Genomic DNA, 18,309 nt, shown 5'->3' with positions numbered 1-18,309 from the left:
CGGCATGAAGTTGAAGATAGGCGATGTAAACGGCCAACGCAGAAAGGCTCAGCCCAATGGGTAAGGCAACGATCGCGACAATAGCTTCTGTGGAGGGACGTCTTTTTTTTTTGGAACGAGGTTCAAGATGTTTGAGGGTGTAGGTTGTCTGCTGTTCAAGGAAACGAGACCATTAGGGCTCGCATGAGACGATGCTCTCATCTATATATGAAGTACCGTACCGGCAGCCGTCATCGAGGTGGAGCGGTCGAGGTTCCTCTCAAAAAGTCGGTAGGAAACCATCTGGCACATCTCAGAGCCTGAGTGATTTGGTGGGGATCTATGTATCTCTAAGTACCCCTTGGTTTGCCGGTGCTCTAGAAAAAGGTAAGGTATACCGATTAGCTCTAGTTAATTAACTAGTAATACAAAGGCTCTGATCCAGGTACCTCTAGGTACCTACGCACCCTCTGCACCGGGATCCAGGGGACACCCTTAGTTATCTTAGACTACCTATCTCCATGCTCAATGTGGCTGCTGCTGACCACATGCATGTGCAAAACTCGCAGGACAAGTTACGAGGCAGACAAGTCACGACCAAGCAGGTAGGTACACCACTACTAAATTTGCAGTGAAGGCACCGAAAATTAAACGTGACTTACTACCATGACCTTCATGCACTGTAATCCTTGTAGTAGTTTCGATAATAATCCATGTGTTGATATTCGCGACCCACCGTCCCGCTAGCAGACGCGATCGCCAATCACGTGATCCATCAACGCGTGAAGACGGCTGGACGCGTTGATGAGAGCGCGATGGCCTGAGCTCCCTCTATCCCGCGTCTCGTCTCGGCTCCTCAAAATCCACCCATCATCTCACCTCAACTCCAGGCTAAACAATTCACCCTTCTCTTATTTCCAGCACAGAGCCCTGCATCTTTCTGCCTCGACGCCATTTTTGCTCCGAAATTCTCAACAGTATCCATACATTCATCGACAATCATGGCCCACAAGCGCAAGCGTTCCGTCTCTGAGCTCTGCTCGTCACCCTCGTCTGTGTCCTCATTCGACTCGCCGCCCCGGGCAACCAACGGCCTCACCAACCCCTTTGCCGTGATGGCAGCAACTCCGATTCACCTTCACAGCCGCACAATGAAGCGGTTCCGCAATAGCAGACCTTCCGAGAATGAAGTTCACCGTAAGCTCATCATTTATTCTACTCGCCCCAGGACATTGGCTAACCCGCTCGACAGAACGTACCCTCAACATGCTGTTCTCGGCACAGAGCCAAAAACATGCAATGCCTGCACCAGATCAACTTCAGCCTCAGAATGAGACCAGCCGCCCTGAATCAACTCAACAATCACTGCATCGATTCTGGAACATCTCTTCCGTCCCTTCTACCTCAACATCTCACACAATCCAACCCGAGTCTACACCATCCGACTGCGAAGATTGCGGTGCCTGCCTCGGCGGCAACAGTGGAGATGAGATGGATGTTGATGGACTCGAAACCGAGGATCACACCTGTGGTGCTTGTGGCAAGCATGTTTGCTTCGGTTGCTCTGTCAGCAACCTAGGCGAGCAACGTCGATGTTTACAATGTGCTGGTCGCAAAGGCTCACCCAGCAGCAACAGGTGGAACGGGACTGGTTCCATATTTTGAGATGGAATAAAGGGCGGACATTACAATACGGGCATACTCAAGCGGGCATAGCATAATTTGGGCGTTTACAGTTGGAGGCGGTTTGTCATTGCAAGGATTGGGATACCATTTGGGACGGATGCATTCAGGGCAACGTTGCCATGGGAGATAGCGTAGATAGTTAGATTACGGTTCGTATTTCAAGAACACGTCGTCATCATAAAGAATGACAAGATCTAAGTCAAGTTTCTCGTACATATGAACACTCCATGTGATTATTCTACGTACAAGACACATTACAGAGGTGACTGTATTAAAATATATATGAGCCATTACAAGCAATATGACTGAAAAAGCAATCGCAAGTCCACACACGTAGAGGCCCCTCTAACCGCGTCGGCGAGTGGTAGGGCTCTTCTTGGGGGTGGCCGTCGAGGAGGCTGACAGAGCAGCCGCAGGCTTAGCCTTGACGGGAGTGGCCTTGCGCTTGCCCTTGGCCTTCTCGGAGGGGGCGTTCCAGTAGAAAATCATCTGGAGAGCGAGGATGGCGTTAAGGATGAAGCCGGACACGAAGCCGTAGAGGATAAGCTTGTCGTCGACCTCCTGGAGGGTGGTGAAGATGCGCGAGAGGGAACCGGCGAGGTAGTTGAAGACCTGCGAATCTCATGTTAGCTTGAATTCAGTCGCGAAGAAAGCAGAAGTTCAACTTACAGCAAAGGCGCTGAGCTGGCCGGTGCCACCCTGCTGGAAGATGGTGAGGATTTGGGGCAGCTTGCTCGCGACACCCAGAACACCAGCGCCAGCCTGGAGATAGCTAAGGACCTGGCTGTCGACAACGTTCTCGGCAAACAGCGCAGCGACCGTGCCAGCGAGCGCAGCGACAAAGACAGCAGCAAGACTAGCGCGGCCGCTGTAGTTGAGCACCAGAACCGAGATGATAACGTTCTGGCCGACAATCAGGGCCGTCTCGCCAAAGGTGCTGAAGGGGAAGCCGTTCCGGACATTGTAGGCGAGCGAGATAAGGTACGATGTCGTCTCGAGGAGGTAGGACAGAAAGGAGACGCCCTCGGCCGACTTTGAGTTGACAAGCTTGAGGATCTGGGGCACCTTGACGATGGACGAGGCGGCGATGATACCGATACCGAGGGCCTTGGAAATGGCGAGCTTGAGGCAGTCGGCGTCCTCAATGTTCACGTCAAGGAGGAGGGACTTGTAGCATGTGTCGCCGAGGATGGAGATGCCCAGGTCGCGGATGGGCTCGGGGAGGTTGTGCGTGATGGGCTGGATGGCTGATTTGAGGGCGTCCATGATGGCTGGTTCGCAGGTGGTTCAGGGGAGAAAGAAATCGAGGCCCAAGTAGAAGAGCCAGCAAAAGGTCCGAGGAAGATTAAACAAAGAAAGCCGGCTGAAGGAACGTCAAAGAAGGGGAGCAACAAAAGACGTCGCTGCTTGCAAACTGCAATGATGCTTGTCTCATGAAATCTTTCAAAGAGGCCAACAATGCCGGAGAGAATTGGAGAAACGGTTTCCTCTCTGGGACTAGCAATGGGCTGATCTGCCGGAGGAAAAGCCGACATGCCTACCCTAGACCTACAACTTTCAACGGTCGGGAAAAAACGTCCAAGACAAAGCCCGGGGTAGTGAAAGTGCCCAGGCCGCCTCGTGCATGGTGATCCCTGTCACGCAGCTGGAGCCATGACATCAGAGCCAAAGATCCAGGTTGAGAGATGCCCATTTCTCATCATCAGTTGATACCCAGGCCTAAACAACCCGAGATTACCGAGTTTTGTGTGATCCTCGCCGGGTATTCCATCCCCTGCCCTTTGTGGAAGTTTTGAGAAAATTCCAAGTTGATCAGGCATCATGCACGAAACAAGGCAGGTCATGTCAAATCTGCCAGATGCGCATCTAAACCTGGCAGTGGGGGGCAGAATTGCTCAGCAACAGAATGAGGCTGAGTTGGCTGAGTTGACAAGTTCAAGAGGTAACCCGTGCTAAAGTTCTGGAATTATCTCGTGCTCTCCTTCTAAGCGCCGTGCTCGGGCTTGTGTTGCGTACCGATGCCTTACACAGCCCATGACACTAGACTCAACTCATGATGGAAACCATCTTGTTCTCATTCGCGTCGTACGCATTCCGCGGGGGCCATCCTAGACAATGAACAAGCAGCGCAGCAGGGGGACCTACAGCGATGATGCACGTGTCAGACGACGGAGGCCCGGCAGTTTTTGAGTGAGGCAGAGGGCGAGGATTCCGTAATGGCAGCAAAGCACAGCCTTGGTGCCTTGTTCCTTGCTCGTTCTGTTTCCTTTGGGCACCGGGGAGTGTCACGAAACGAGGGACAGCACAGCATTTTAGTAAGGTAGCGGGAGACAGAGAGGTCAGCTGCCCTGGATTATCAAGACGATTATCCTCTTTGTCAGCCCCGAGCCAGCCATTCAACAGCCTCGGATGCCGACCCTTTCTTTCAGGCACAGCAGAACCAAAGGAGAGCTGCCATCCATCCATCCATCTCACATCACCCCCATAATCCATGTTTTGACCCACGCAACGTCAAGGTCAAGACCAAGCAAGGCTCTGCCCAGTGCAGCAGTGCCCTCGGGTGCCCAGCTAGTTCCATGCCCCCCGCCAAGATTCTCTCGCTGCCTGGGAATTTCGAGTACACTTTGGACTTGTACAAGCCTTGTCTTGTCATCAGCTCCCAACGGCCCGGCCCTTGTACCTTGCTTTCACTGCCTTACGCTGCTTCTTTCTCTTGCGATCAATCCATCCATTCCCAATTTATTTGTCTGCAGTCAGCGCCCTGTCTTGAAAAACTTCCGCCCTCCTTCTTCTTCTCTTCCAAAGTCAGGTTTCAACTTCCCCCCCGGCTCGATCTGAATGCGCCATCTTCGTCGCCGGCCTAGTCGCTCCCGCCTACGGCGCCGTTGCCTTCCCGATCGCCGCCTTCTGACCGCCGATTGCCTCACTTTGCGCTCCCCCGCCATCCACGTTCGCCCTGGATGAGAGCGTGCGACGGCCTCACCTAAACCACCACACGCGCTCCTCAACGTTGCTGTCCTCTTCATCATCGCCGGTCGCATTCACCTCTACCTTTCATCATCGTCATGGCGACCCCTCCTAAGCCTGATGCCCCGCCGGGGGCCTCATCAACTCCCCCGCCGCCACCCATTGAATATGTCTACATGTATGAGAAGGACAAGAGTCCTTCCAAGCTATTAGATGCGCTGCTGAGAGCCATCGTTCGACATATTGTATGCGCGCACCATTTCCATAGTCTGAGTGCTCATCTAGGAGCTCTCATGCTCGAGACCGCATTACTAACTACGTCATACTAGATCCTAAACATTGGCGACAAGACAGAATGCCATCTCACACCAAGCAAGCTCGCTGCCTTCTACAAGGCTGTGGGTGGCGATTACGACTGTAGGCTTACCTTCTCGACCGTTGCAAGGCTGTTCATGCTAATATGATTTATAGCGCTGTTCGTCGAAATGCCACATGAATCCATCTCCTACATTTGGCAGGTTACCGGCTGTCAACATACTCTACAACCTACCGATGACGATTTCGAGCCACCTTCGATCCCTGCACTCACATCTAGAGGTTTCTCTCGATGGGAATCCCTCGAAATCCTTCTCGGCCCAGAGGAGCACGTTCCTTTCTTGCAGTTTGCTGTCAAGAACTGGCACCTAAAACATCCCGAGACTGGCCAAGAGTTCCCTCCCGATCTTCCCAAGGAGGTTTTCCCTGCACAGGCTGACGCCGAAGTGGATCACTGGCACAAGTCGTGTGCTGAGAAGTTAAGAAAGGAGGCTCAAGTCCGGGAAAAGGAAGCTTCTCGGGGATCTGCGCGCGAAGTCCCTCGAAAGGCTCCTGGCTCTTGCCCTGAGCCAGATGAGACACCTGAGCCCAAATTCGCCTATACTCATGTCCCAGGGAACGCGTTTGCAGGCCAGCCGAGAAGACCACCTGAGCCTGCGTATGACCGACCATTGTACAACCACGTCCCTGGCAGACATGGGAGTGGGCGAGCAGGACGACCATCACCTGGGAGATATGACAGCAATTTTGATGAGCATGCCCGGAGACGAAGCTTCTCCGATTACAACAACCCGCCGCCACATGCTGAGCCTCCTTATTCGCATGGAGGAGGAGCTTATCTTGATCCAAATGCGAAGCGGCCCGTACCGCCTCGCCGACACAGTCAGCCGAGACACTACTCATCCGAATCGACCGATGAGGATGAGCCGGCTCCGCCTCGCATGAAGCGAAGAAACAACCCGAGCCCGCCTTCGCCAGGATCTCGTCGGTACTCTCCCCCATCCGGTCCGCCGCCGCCCGCTGCCAGTAACCCGCCTACGTCGTTCCGCCCTCATCGGCCGGATATAAGACCTGATGAACCCATTCGGCGACGATCTACAGCCAATACCAGCAGCATTCGAGAGAAGCTATCAGAAAAGGTGTCCAACATGCTACCTAACGGATTGACGGGGTCGGACCGAACCCGCAACTCACCGAGGGCCGGTGCGTACCACACCGACTCACAACGCGCCCGAAGAAGCCGAGACCGGATTCCTCCAACTCGCCTCAGCCGGAGCTACTCCGACCTCTCTGGAGCTTCGTCCGAAGGCGAGTCGAGTGATGAGGAGTACCATCGATCAAGGAGGATGCGAGATGAGAGGGAACGGGATCGAGACCGAGATCGCATTCGAGAGCGGGACAGGGGTCGGCAGCGAGAGCTAGAGCGAGAACGGGAAAGGGAGGACGAACGCCGTGAGAGATATCTTCGACGACCGGACGTGGAGCGGCGAACTAGCAGCCATGCCGATGCAGATCGGCGACGAGACTATCCCGCATGGGACTCACGTAATGAAAGAAAGAGATGGGACAAGCGAGTGCCGCCAGAGGAACGAGGTGGAAGCCCTGGAGGAATGGGCAGACGGTATCCTGAGGCCGCTTACCCCTGAAGCTGAGATTTGGATATGGTGTCGGATTTTTGGGAGTTTCGTGTTGCGAGGTTCAAGGAACATGTGCGAGGCCATGACGCCGTTGACGACGCAGGCTATTTGACCAAGGACTGGAAGGATTTTGCATGGGCGGTTTTCTTTGGGTAATGATGAGAAACACAAGCAATCTGGGATTCTGGAATTGGCGGATAATACGGCGTCCTGGACCAAGGGATGATGCGACCATGAAATATAGCTTGATATTGAGCTTCAAGTTCTCTTGTTGAGCCTTTCTCTTCTTGTTTACCATTCTTATATAGATTGGATGAATGTCAGCGATCATTATTGACAGAGTCGACAGGTCTTTGTCCTTTGAGCTTTCAAGATTCTCTCAACCGGCGACAGTCACTTGATTGGAAGAATAGCACTTCTTATCAAAAACGCAAACACTTCCCTTCTGAACCGGAACACCCTCTCCAACGGAGCCGGCCACAGCCGCAACAAATCGACCCATGGTGCCACAACAAAACAAAAACCCATCACCAACCCCGCGATTACGACAGAGGGTGGCCACCCCCCAGTTTTTCCCGGCCACGGCAGCCATTCCGAATCCCTCGTTGGACGGGCATGTTCCGGGGTTCAACTAAAAGCCAGGACCAGGCCCTGTCTTTCAAATCTCAACCAAAAAAAATTCCCTAGCCAACGAGAAATGACGGATTGCCATCAGGGGTCTCTTTGCAGGGCTGGACTGCCGTCAACAAAAAAAGCACACCCGCCAAGGCTAGGGACATCACGGGCAGCGGACCGAGTCTCGACATGGCAATTGTCCCCCCACTCTCAAGAGAGCTCAATTGGGTGAGACACCTTCAGCAGCCATTGGCGCGCCTTCAAGCTGTTGTGTTACAGTACAAACACAGGCGGGGAAGCAAGCTGGATGGGATGAGATGGAAACGATGTCAAGCATCTTGTCTGCAGCGCAGTGCGTGTTCCTCGCCAACAGGGCGGGCTCGTTAGACGCTGGCATCGCGCCATCGCTCGGGTTTACCCCCGTTCCCGCCCCTACCCGTCCTGAGAAGCATCCTCGACCCCAAGGGGAAAGATGCTCGGTTTCTCAACACAGAAGCTCCGAATAGAGGTTGGCGGCGGTTTAGGACGGTTAAATAACGCCGTCTTGAGGCACGTCTCCCCGAGGAGCCGAGGTTGCCGCGTTGCTACAATGGGCATGGCAATGTCCCGGATCTGTGCAGCCACCATGTTTTGAGTTGAGATATGGGGCTCAATGCACAAGAGAGCAAGATTGATAGGCGACATGGACGCCCGGAGACTGGCCGAAGATCGGCTGGGTTTCTCACCTTTGGGTCGATCTGCCCCAGGCGGCCCCTTGTCAGCGTGGGGGGAGGTAGAGCCGTCAAGGCAGCACAGCCCATGCTTCTAGAGCTCACCAACAACGCAACGGACGGGGGCATCCATTCCATTTGGGGACGTTTTCTGGTGTTGTTCGTCTCCTCTTTCTCAGCCCAGTCCCTGGACACCTTGCTCTAGTGCCTCCGCTGCTGCTGGGTCACTGCCGTCCAGCTCATACACTACTAGCTTCTCCCTTCTCCTCCTTTCTTCCTCTCTTCTCTCAACCATCCATTCTCTCATCATTCCTTCTTTCCTCTTTTTCTCTGACCCTCTCACACAATCTCTCACTCTCTCACAATGAAGCCCGGTGCCTCTCTCCGCCTGAGGGCCCTCCGCCCGGTGACGAGCGGTCGCCTCCCGCTCCCCGCTTCGGCGAGATGGCAACACCCGCGAGCCAGAGCCATGTCGACCGTCGTCGACTACGTTCGGCCATCGCAGCCGCCTCCTCCCCCGGCGGGAGCGCACGACGCGGTTGAGAAGCAGCGGGCTGAGAGGAGGAAGCAGATTATGCGGGAGGCCGTCACGGCGAACACGGTCCGACACGACTGGACCAAGGAGGAGATTGCGGCCATTTACTACCAGCCCGTTCTGGAGCTGGCGTACCAGGCTGTGAGTGCTTTCTTTCTATTTCTGTTTGTCTTTTTAGCTCTGTTATCATCGCCAAGTCTTGAACCATCATGGTTGCCATCACGGTTGTCTCAATGGTTCGATTTGCGGGGCTTGGATCTGCCGGCTCGACTCGAATGGCGGGGTAGTTGCGTGTACAACCTCACATATGCTCGCCATTGCCAATCAGGACCCCCATCACTGACAGCAGAATCCCGATAGAGCACCGTCCACCGTCGATGGCACAACCCCGCCGAGGTGCAACTTTGCACCCTCATGAACATCAAGACGGGTGGCTGCACCGAGGACTGCTCCTACTGCGCCCAGTCGACCCGGTACCAGAAGGGCACCAAGGTGCCGGCCAAGAGGGTTGAGAGCGTCGAGAGCGTGTTGGCGGCGGCGCGGACCGCCAAGGAGAATGGCAGCACCCGATTCTGCATGGGTGCCGCCTGGAGGGACATGCGCGGGCGCAAGAACAGCCTCAAGAACATCAAGGCCATGGTCGAGGGCGTCAAGGGCATGGGCATGGAGGTCTGCGTGACACTGGGCATGATCGACGCCGAGCAGGCCAAGGAGCTCAAGTCGGCCGGCCTCACGGCGTACAACCACAACGTCGACACGAGCCGCGAGTTTTACCCCTCCGTCATCTCGACACGCAGCTACGACGAGCGCCTGCAGACGCTGAGCCACGTGCGCGACGCCGGCATCAAGGTCTGCTCGGGCGGCATCCTGGGTCTCGGCGAGTCGAGCGAGGACCGCGTCGGCCTGCTGCACACCGTGTCCACCATGCCGAGCCACCCCGAGAGCTTCCCCGTCAACGCCCTGGTGCCCATCAAGGGCACGCCGCTGGGCGACCGCCCCATGGTCGAGTTCACGAGCATGCTGCGCACCATCGCCACGGCCCGCATCATCATGCCTTCGACCATCATCCGCATCGCCGCTGGACGCAAGACCATGTCGGAGGAGAAGCAGGCCATGTGCTTCATGGCCGGCGCCAATGCCATCTTCACCGGCGAGAAGATGCTGACGACCGAGTGCAACGGATGGGACGAGGACGCCGCGATGTTTGGCCGCTGGGGTCTGGAGCCCATGAAGAGCTTTGAGAAGTCTCCCCAACCGGCCCCCGAGGTGAGAGTTCTGTAAACATCAGCCAGAACCTACCTCGATTGAGTTTTGAAGTTTTGCGTAAACAAAAAAGAAGAAAGCAAAAAAAGGCCGTCTGCTGTTTTTGACGCAATGCCTGTCTGTGTGTCTGTGTGAAGCTGCTGTTGTTTGAAACCGCGTACCCCATCCATCATGAGCTCGAACCCGACATTGCCGCTTTGGGGCACGCACCTGCCTTCACCGGCCCAGTCTCCGGGACCGGCATCGACCCGGGTGCGGGCAGGCCGGTCACGGGCGAATAAAAAGCCAGGGATTCTCTAACAGCGATGAAAGCTGGAGAGGGAAAACTGGTGATGGGGGACTGGGGGCGGAGACCGGGAAGCAAGGAAATGGATTGGTTGGCTTGAATAAAATGGGTGATGGCATCTGACCTTGAGCAGGGGGAGAGATGGGAGACGCCACGAGGGGGCGGACGTGCACTTTATAAGAGGGTGCCAAACGGAGTGAGGAAATTCACGTCGTTTAGCAGTCAAATCTCGGTGAGATAGTAGTCCGTTTTGCACTTTTTTGTAGTAGCACATGTGGTCAATGATGATTCCTTGAGAGACGCATGACACAGCTGTAAACCTTTGCACGGAACGACGTGCCACAGCAAGAAATGCAGGAACCCCAAGCCCATTGGCAATTCGACGATGGAAAGAGGCCTTGATAAACGACTTGGTCGTGCAATTACCACATCTCACGGTTTCATTGTTCACGTCGTGGCCACGAAACGTTAGGAGGGGAATAAGCGATTGGTGTGGGATCATCAGGTACACGGTGCAGCGCTGATAACCTTTGGTGCCTGGATGTTAGCTTTCGGGAAGCCATCCATCTTTAAATGAACATCTGGCCAGGTGGCAGAGTTGCACGGTGTGAGAATTCGATGCCTTTGTTGAATCATTACACAGTAGATTCGCACGAGAGCTTGCGATGCGTCGTGAGGGTGCTTCAAACCGTCGCCCAACTATCAAGGGTCCTGCCAAACAAGCCCAGTCACGCACCCCCTTGCAAACGAAGACCAGCGCAGCAAACACGATGACGGAATTACGGGTCCTGCAGCCTGGGGTTCTCTTGCCTCCAGCGCATTGACGGCGGGGGAAGAACAGGGAAAGACGAGTCTCTCTGCAACCCGAGGGACTGTGTAGGTGCGCTGAGCGCCCCGGGCGGTGGCCCTGTGAAGGCTATAATCCCAGGCAATGATGGAATGGAGAGAGAGCGGATGGCAGGGCAAATCGGTGAACCAGGTTTGGTGCTTAGCGCCTGACCGTCGCCACACCCCCGGCCGGCCACCACCTGCACCTACGGGGGCCTCACCCATCCCACGCCCGCCGCCCCCATTCATTCATTGATTCATTGAGAGCAGGCCCCAGCTCGCCAGGTGTGTCCAGGCGCATTAGGTCCCGGCCTCCCAAGCGGCGCCCGGGAGCCTATGAAGCGCCTGGGATAGATCCCTAAGCAAAGCCCTGGAACAACACTCGAGGTAGCCTGCCGATCCACGGACGGCTGGTATTTCGCACCCGCCAGCTTGGCACCTGGTCCCTTGTTTGGCGCACTCTGCAATCCAGGCATGGGACGTAGGTAGGTTCTTATTTTTTTTTTTTTCTTTTCCGCCGCCCCTCCTTCCCTCCCCGAGGCCGCTCTCCCACCTTATCTACTTAGGTAGGTACTACCCTCCCTCCCTTGCCTCGTTCTCGACTCTCACCTCTTCTTTTTTCTCTCCCTCCCACTTCAGTAAGAACCTCTCGTCCAAATATCTCCTCCCTTGGGAAACAACTCTCGAATCCGTCGCCTCCTTGTCATTGCCCGAGCGTGCGTGTGCGTGTTCTCTCATCCCGGAGGAACTGCCACCACAGCCCTTTCGGCTCCGCCGTCCCGAGTGTCGCTCACCCCGCCGAGAACGCCCGACCACCTTCAAACAAGCAGCTCTGGCCGTTTCCCAGCATTCCTAACCCTGGAGTTCGTCTTGTCTCGTGGCCTTTCTGCCTGATCCTCCTCTGCGTTGTCTGTCTCGGCTTTTGCGACCTGCCTGCTCCGACGACGGTGGACCCTCGGGTTCTGCTCCAAATTCACTCCGGCCCGTGTGCGTTTCGACTCTCCGATTACGTGACCAACTCGGCTTCTTCTGGCTGCTTCTCTGAGCAACGGTAATTCCCAGCGACAAAAACAAAGCGATCCTGAAAACTTGCGCCTTTCCACGACAACCTATCCCAGCGATTCCGTCTCATCTTCCTAATCTCTACGAAATCACCACCACAATGAAGGGCCGTCCCGTCGACCAGCTCGTGTACGAGTATATGTTTCCTCGTCCCAAGAGCAACGACCCTCAAAACTTTCACGCCCTTCTTCAACGCAGCCTGATTCCCGAGGTTCGACAAGAGACCCATGCATTCTACGGACACCTTGAGACTCAGGAAGCCAAGTATCCTGGCCTCGATTACACACACTCCACGCACCGCATCCGCCTCTCTCGGTGGCCTTGGCACCGTCGACTGTTCCGCGCCTTTGACGGCCTTCGCCTCACCAATGCCGAGATCGCTGGTTTGACCAAGTGGGAGGGCACAAAGTGGGCCAAGGAGAAGTATGAGAAGGAGCAGGGGTACACCATTCGCGACACCACCGCCGATGGCTTTCCCGACTGGACCGATATCGAGCACTTGCCCCGGAACTCTCGCAGCCAATCCGCCGAGGTGGGATATGTCGGCCTTGACGACCTGGATAATGAGATGGACGTCGAGAGCGAGGATGAACTGGAGAGTGTGGGAGTCGAGCTGAATGAGCGCCTCCGAGATCGGGTCGCGAGACGTGAAGCCGGCGACACTTCTACCATTCTCGACGAGGAGTGGGAGCAGTGGCTCAAGAACGCCATCGAGACGGGCGAGCTCAGTCTGCTGACAGAACAAATCTTCCGTGGGGCTGACTCGTCTACGATTGTTCCCGCTGCACTCTTTCCCCCTGGCCTGCTCAGCACTGCTCGAGCCGGTCACTGGGACGAGATTCCTGAATCCCTTCACCCCATGCTCCGCCGCACTCTCGAATCCGAGAACCCCAACCGGGCTACGGTTCTCCCCCCGGCCCGCGAGGCGTCGAGTACCCGTTCCCCAACGCCTGCAAGTTCCCTGCGGCGCCACTTCATGGATAATCCCCACCTGATCCGCATCCCCTGGACCCGCCGCACGCACTCGGATCTCCGTCTACCGGTAGGAGATGCGGGAACAGGCCAGCGTGCAGAGGCGTGATGCCTCTATTCGACTTTGTAATGAGTCAAGAATATCAAAGACAGAAAAAAAGCGTTGACCTTCGCAAAATTATACCCTTCTACGGCACCTCTTTTCTTTCAAGGGGCCGTATTTTTTTTTGGACCAAAACTCTCATCTACCTACCACACAGCCTCATTCCTTTTCTTACGGCATCGGAGCACGGAACCCGCATGGAGGAGGCTACAGTCTCAATGCAAGCATCGACCCCGTGTCACCCCTGCGGTTTGCCGGGGTCAACCGCTGCTACGACCAGCATCTGAGACAAGCAGCTTCATCTTTGCACGGTTTTCTTTTGTCATTTTTGCCATTTGCATTTGCAAATACGGCCAGTGGTGTTTGGGCGATATGGTCTCTATCTGGGAATGGGGATTACGGGAATTGCCGGGTTCAATGTTGATGGGCTTTGTTTATGCTGTGGTGATGAATATTCCTCGGGGCGTTTTATTACACTTGCCTCGGGGGAACTCAAAGCTAGATTGTTGTGGTAGATGGATTTGGCAAAAACATAGCGACAATATTCTCTTTTTTGCAAGGCTGCGTCTTTTCCTGTTGTCTGTGGGTTCTCATGTGCTGGTCACTTTGACTCATAGACTCGGCTTTTTGATAGATGGCCGCCAATCGAAGTTGGATTTCGATTAGTACTTGATACCTGGCATGAACCTTGTGGTAGTGCTATGTATGTGTAAATGTGTTGATATCATACTCGTCTTGCTACTTACACGTTGGACCATGCAGTATCATCGTTGGGTTACTGTCGCTGTTGACTTGGCCATAAGACAGCGCATCATAACACCACCGGCAACACCTGGGTATAGCTAAAAGGACCACGTTTCGCTACTATACATAGACAAGATAATATCAAGACCCTACCTGCGTGGCACTTGGACATCTACAGAAAGCGTGATCATGAAACTATCAATTCCTTGCAACGCCACCATATACAAGGTGCATATGATGAATATAGTACAACCTCCCATGAAAACATCTCAACCCTTGAAACGCCTCGCTCATAAACCCACCCTAAAATCGGACAATAAAACACGGGTCTCAAACAAATGCAGATCTAGTACCTATTCCCCGTGGCCTCTGGAGGAAGCTCGCGTGTTTATCAAGCGAACTGTTATCCTCTTTGGCTGAGCAACCGATCGCAAGTCCTACCTCTCCGGCTCTAGATGGGACCACTCGGGAATGGCCTTGATCTGCTGCCACATGAATTTCTCGAGCTTGTTGGCCGACTTTGCGTACGGCGTGCTCTCGTTGTTGTATTTGCGGCAGTTGTCAAAGACAAGCTTTGCGTCCTTGATGAAGTCCTCGGGCGTGAGATACTGGTCGGCCTCGAGCTTGCTCTCCATGGTGCTCAGGTCCATGGGCTCCTTGATCACGTCGTAGTAATCGGCAACGTCGTCTCGGTTGACGGGAACCAAGAAGGGCCAGGCAGAGTTGTGGTTCTGCAGGTCGTTGAGAAGATGGAGGAGCTGGTTGTAGTTGGGTCCGTGACGGGGCTGACGGGCCAGCTCGTCCATATCTGGAGACCAGCCTGATGCTCGGATCGCGGGGATGTCGAGAGGGTTGATTTCGGTGATTCCATTTTTCCATTCCTTGGGGGGTGCGTGAACATTATGTGATTTGGAGTAGGCTCGGATCTTGGCTTGGACGCATTCTTTCTGCTTAAGGAGCATGCGACCCATCTCGAGGTATCGAATCCGCGGCAGCATCGAGCACTGCATGATGGTTCCACCCTCGTAATCCTTGATATAACCCATCCAGACCTTCTTGTCGAGAGTGATCTCCTTGGTGAAGCCCTGCTTCTTGAAGTATCCAATAGCATAGTTGTCGGCGTATGTGAGGAAGTGCATCACGTCGCTGGTAGCCTTGACGTAATCCTTGAGATGAGACATTAGGTGCGCGCCGTAGCCCTTAACTTGCTGATCAGAACTAATGGCGCAAAAGACAATCTCGGCGAAGCGGCGACCCTTGAATGGGCGGTACGTGATGCCACCAACAACTTCCAGAGGCTTCTTGACAATGGCGATGGACAGATGAGTGCGGTCGTAGACGAGTCGAGCGATGTAATCCTTGGGCATCTTTGGGAGTTGCTTCTGGAAGATGCACTTGAGACCGGTGAGAATTATGAGGGATTCGCGCTCGTTGTCGTTGTTGACTACTCGGAATTCGATCTCGCCATTACGCTCTTCGATGACGGCCGGCTACGAGACAGAGGTGTGATGAGTAACTTGCGCTTATTAAATACATATAAGAGACCTACCTTTTCTGGGAATGGGATAGGTTTGATGGCTGACTTCTTGTCTGGAGGTTCGGCAGAGTCATCTTGCTTTATGCGCTTGGAGGGGGTAGGGGAGGTCGGGTCCTCCTCGGCCTTGCGCTTTCCGTCTAAATAGTAGCATGTCAGACATCTTTAGCTTATCGCGGCCGCACTCTCAATGCGACTTACTCTCATCAGGCATGGCTGTGGTGGTTCAATCGCAATACTTGCAATCAAAGTGTGGTGTTAGAGGCGAGTATGATGGAGTTGGATAGGCATCATGATGGCGGAGGATGGGCGCGTTTCAAGATGGCCCGTGCACTGCTTATGTCATTCTCGAGGCTTCCAAGCGGCCCAGCTGTCAGGGGAACTGGTGCGCTAAGCCTTTTTGGTGTATCGGCCACGATGCGCCATCGTAAGCTCATGAAGCTTCCCCAGAGCCTCTCCTAACACACTGCAACTGCAGCTCAACTTCACCTACTGGCCATACCAATCCATTCAACGCCGCGCCAACAATTGCTCAACGTCCGCTCAGCGAACGCATATACCGACTTTGTCCTCTTCACCACATCCTAGCCTATGGATTCCTCGCTGCATGAGGTCTGGCAAGCTGCTGCTACCAGTCCCTTCTTTCCTGCCGTGAACAAGGGAAGCCAGTTCTGGGTCGCCTTTCTGCTGCTTCTGCTCGGATTCGCTCTCACTGGTGTTTTCGCTCTGAGTAGGCATTTCTCGACTAATTCTGCTCTGTTCCATATCACTGACTGCTTGATAGACCGATCACTTCTCAACGTCCCTGTTCTGGGCATTCCAGCTTCTCTCGCCATCGCGTACGCCCCTGCTGACCCTCCATTGCCATATCGTCTTGCTGACTTTTGTAGATTCGGAGTTGTCTACATGTTCTGTGCTGTCGGAGTCTACGTCTGAGATACCCAAAAGTCCCCGTTCGGTCGGTTTCGTGTACAATAGTTGGAGCATACAAGAGAGACGCCGCTGCGCGCGCCCGTTGCATTTCTGCCAGTTTTTGATTTTCTAATTCCTACACCTTTCTTTCAGTCCCAACAGCGGCTTCCAAGATCTCCAAAATGGCAACCGAAGCCCAACCCATCTTCCGCGCTGTTGCGACGTCGACGAGGCCGTTGTATCAGCTCCTAAAGTGCATCAACTTTGCACCTCGAGTTCACGTTCAGATCACAGACGAAGGTGTCCGTTTTTCGACCGATCATGCGCGAGTGATGCAAGGTGAATCGATCTGAGATTGCGCCCGTGGAACGGAACTGACAAGATGCAGGGGTTGCATTCCTCGACAAAGGTCTTTTCTCATCGTTTACCGCCAACGTTCCTTCACAGGAAGGTCCGGATCCCCCAGATCTACCAAGCTTTCAACTTTCTTTGAACTCTATCCTCGAGGTTCTCCAGATCTTTGGCGCCGTCGACGTGGCCACTCGCGCTCAGAAAGCTGAGCAGGACCCTTACCGGAGTAATCTGCGAAACTATCGCCCCGATGCCTTCAGCAACCAGACCCTCGGGATTTCAGGAACCTGCACCCTTTTGTACAATGAAGAAGGAGATCCATTCAAGATCACGATCGAAGAGTCTGGAGTGAAGACTACGGCATCCTTGACAACCTACTTGCCGGAAATTCCTGATGAAATTCCTTTTGATCGCAACGACCTCGCCTTCAAGATGATCATGCAGTCTCGAACACTTCTAGATTCACTCGCCGAGATCTCTCCCACGGCTCCTACGAAATTGACAATCACTGCCACAAAGACCACGCCTTTCCTCTCGCTGGCCGGTGTAGGTGACCTCGGCAGCTCCGGCGTGGACTTTGCGCGTGGAAGGGATCTCATTGAATCGTTAGGCATTCGAGAGCGATGGTCGCAGTGCTACAAGTTTGACTTTATCAAGAATTCATCAGAGGCGATGCGGATCGCAACCAAGGTCAGCCTCAGAGGCGATGGACAAGGAGTACTAAGCTTGCAATTCATGGTCGAGATGGAGGGTGGCAAGCAGAGTTACTTGGACTTTCGGTTCATCCCGTTCATCCAGCATGATGAGGACGATGACGAAGAGAGCACTGGGGAGGCGGAATAGACGGGAGGACATGCATGTTTCATGGTACATCTGACGTAGATTTGGAAGACAATGATCCTCGGGTAACTTCATGTTTCACCTAGATGATTTACCGACCCCGGGAGCCTGATACCCGAGCCCAAATTGTGACGGACAATCGGGTGATTCACGAGATGTGTTTAATGCCTTGGCTAACAACACTACAATGCAATAGTCCCTTGCCTCGCAAGATAGACTTTGCGCCCCAGGGGTCTCGAATAGCCTTGTCAGGGCAGTAGCTCACCTGTTAGTGCTCCGCCGACGAGAGTTTGCTGGCCTCGACGGTCTCTTCTGACGCCATGGCTTTGCGATGGGCTCCCTTGATCGGCCGCTGGAATTTGAATAGCAGGAATTTGAGACTTGCGAAGACTGACGCCCACTCATCGGCCGGGGCGTCGTCGATTGGAATGAAGGAGCAATTCACTCTCGCATTGTGCTCTACGCCAAGGGCAGGACAGGACAGGAACTGATTCAATCTGGGGTATTGAAAAAGGGGTCGACGCCCTCGTTGATGGACTGTGCACTCTTGCCGCTCAAGAACGCAATCACTTCAATTCCGAGACGCAAAGCCGCTTGGCAGAGCAACTAAACATCAGTCTCTTTATCCATTGTTCGACATGACCCAGTCCCGGGAGATCAAGATTGTCATCGCCTCAACCCACAACACACGCCCGCCCAGCAGAAGCAACCACAGAAGAATGACGTGGCCCGGCTGCCTCATGCTCCCCGTCAAGTCATGGACGACGAGCCTGTTTGGCAACAGAGATGCCCCGAGACAGCCCGACGAGGGCTTCGAGCCGTTGCTGGAGGAGAGAAGGGGGTTTGCGGTGAAGCGAGCGGCATCGTCACTGCTTCGGATGACGGCGCCACGGCCACCTAGAAAGCTCTACTCGGCCCTTTAAAGCCGTATGAGACGGGGGCTGTGAATATTAGGGGACGCGCCCACAAG

The 18,309-nt window shown here is 54.5% G+C and overlaps 8 protein-coding genes across 8 annotated transcripts; 6 read left to right on the top strand and 2 right to left on the bottom strand.

The window, feature by feature from the left end:
- Nucleotides 1-830: 830 nt before the first annotated feature.
- NCS57_00161800 (uncharacterized protein) lies at nucleotides 831-1,644 on the top strand (the record flags this gene model as incomplete). The annotated part of the gene is made up of 2 exons (XM_053051677.1): nucleotides 831-1,176; nucleotides 1,232-1,644. Exons 1-2 carry the CDS (start codon nucleotides 981-983, stop codon nucleotides 1,642-1,644), a joined length of 609 nt encoding a protein of 202 aa, XP_052920192.1. The 5' UTR covers nucleotides 831-980.
- A 366-nt stretch (nucleotides 1,645-2,010) lies between these two features.
- NCS57_00161700 (Mannose-P-dolichol utilization defect 1 protein-like protein) lies at nucleotides 2,011-2,931 on the bottom strand (the record flags this gene model as incomplete). Its single annotated transcript, XM_053051676.1, has 2 exons — nucleotides 2,011-2,277; nucleotides 2,335-2,931. 2 exons carry the CDS (start codon nucleotides 2,929-2,931, stop codon nucleotides 2,011-2,013), a joined length of 864 nt encoding a protein of 287 aa, XP_052920191.1.
- Nucleotides 2,932-4,730: 1,799 nt separating this feature from the next.
- NCS57_00161600 (uncharacterized protein) lies at nucleotides 4,731-6,593 on the top strand (the record flags this gene model as incomplete). The annotated part of the gene is made up of 3 exons (XM_053051675.1): nucleotides 4,731-4,877; nucleotides 4,962-5,049; nucleotides 5,104-6,593. The coding sequence occupies 3 exons, from the start codon at nucleotides 4,731-4,733 to the stop codon at nucleotides 6,591-6,593; spliced, it is 1,725 nt and encodes a 574-aa protein (XP_052920190.1).
- A 1,680-nt stretch (nucleotides 6,594-8,273) lies between these two features.
- Nucleotides 8,274-9,725, top strand: NCS57_00161500 (Biotin synthase; the record flags this gene model as incomplete). Its single annotated transcript, XM_053051674.1, has 2 exons — nucleotides 8,274-8,585; nucleotides 8,805-9,725. The coding sequence occupies 2 exons, from the start codon at nucleotides 8,274-8,276 to the stop codon at nucleotides 9,723-9,725; spliced, it is 1,233 nt and encodes a 410-aa protein (XP_052920189.1).
- Nucleotides 9,726-11,983: 2,258 nt separating this feature from the next.
- NCS57_00161400 (uncharacterized protein) lies at nucleotides 11,984-12,964 on the top strand (the record flags this gene model as incomplete). The annotated part of the gene is made up of 1 exon (XM_053051673.1): nucleotides 11,984-12,964. One exon carries the CDS (start codon nucleotides 11,984-11,986, stop codon nucleotides 12,962-12,964), a length of 981 nt encoding a protein of 326 aa, XP_052920188.1.
- Nucleotides 12,965-14,139: 1,175 nt separating this feature from the next.
- Nucleotides 14,140-15,450, bottom strand: NCS57_00161300 (Histone acetyltransferase GCN5; the record flags this gene model as incomplete). Its single annotated transcript, XM_053051672.1, has 3 exons — nucleotides 14,140-15,192; nucleotides 15,252-15,376; nucleotides 15,438-15,450. 3 exons carry the CDS (start codon nucleotides 15,448-15,450, stop codon nucleotides 14,140-14,142), a joined length of 1,191 nt encoding a protein of 396 aa, XP_052920187.1.
- Nucleotides 15,451-15,827: 377 nt separating this feature from the next.
- NCS57_00161200 (Dolichyl-diphosphooligosaccharide-protein glycosyltransferase subunit OST5) lies at nucleotides 15,828-16,172 on the top strand (the record flags this gene model as incomplete). The annotated part of the gene is made up of 3 exons (XM_053051671.1): nucleotides 15,828-15,966; nucleotides 16,021-16,075; nucleotides 16,127-16,172. 3 exons carry the CDS (start codon nucleotides 15,828-15,830, stop codon nucleotides 16,170-16,172), a joined length of 240 nt encoding a protein of 79 aa, XP_052920186.1.
- A 158-nt stretch (nucleotides 16,173-16,330) lies between these two features.
- On the top strand, nucleotides 16,331-17,342 carry NCS57_00161100 (uncharacterized protein; the record flags this gene model as incomplete). The annotated part of the gene is made up of 2 exons (XM_053051670.1): nucleotides 16,331-16,487; nucleotides 16,537-17,342. 2 exons carry the CDS (start codon nucleotides 16,331-16,333, stop codon nucleotides 17,340-17,342), a joined length of 963 nt encoding a protein of 320 aa, XP_052920185.1.
- Nucleotides 17,343-18,309: the final 967 nt, after the last annotated feature.

The sequence above is a fragment of the Fusarium keratoplasticum genome, chromosome 1, assembly GCF_025433545.1.
Source record: "Fusarium keratoplasticum isolate Fu6.1 chromosome 1, whole genome shotgun sequence".
Classification (NCBI taxonomy): Eukaryota; Fungi; Ascomycota; class Sordariomycetes; order Hypocreales; family Nectriaceae; genus Fusarium; species Fusarium keratoplasticum.
This window is presented reverse-complemented; position numbering and strand designations above follow the sequence as displayed.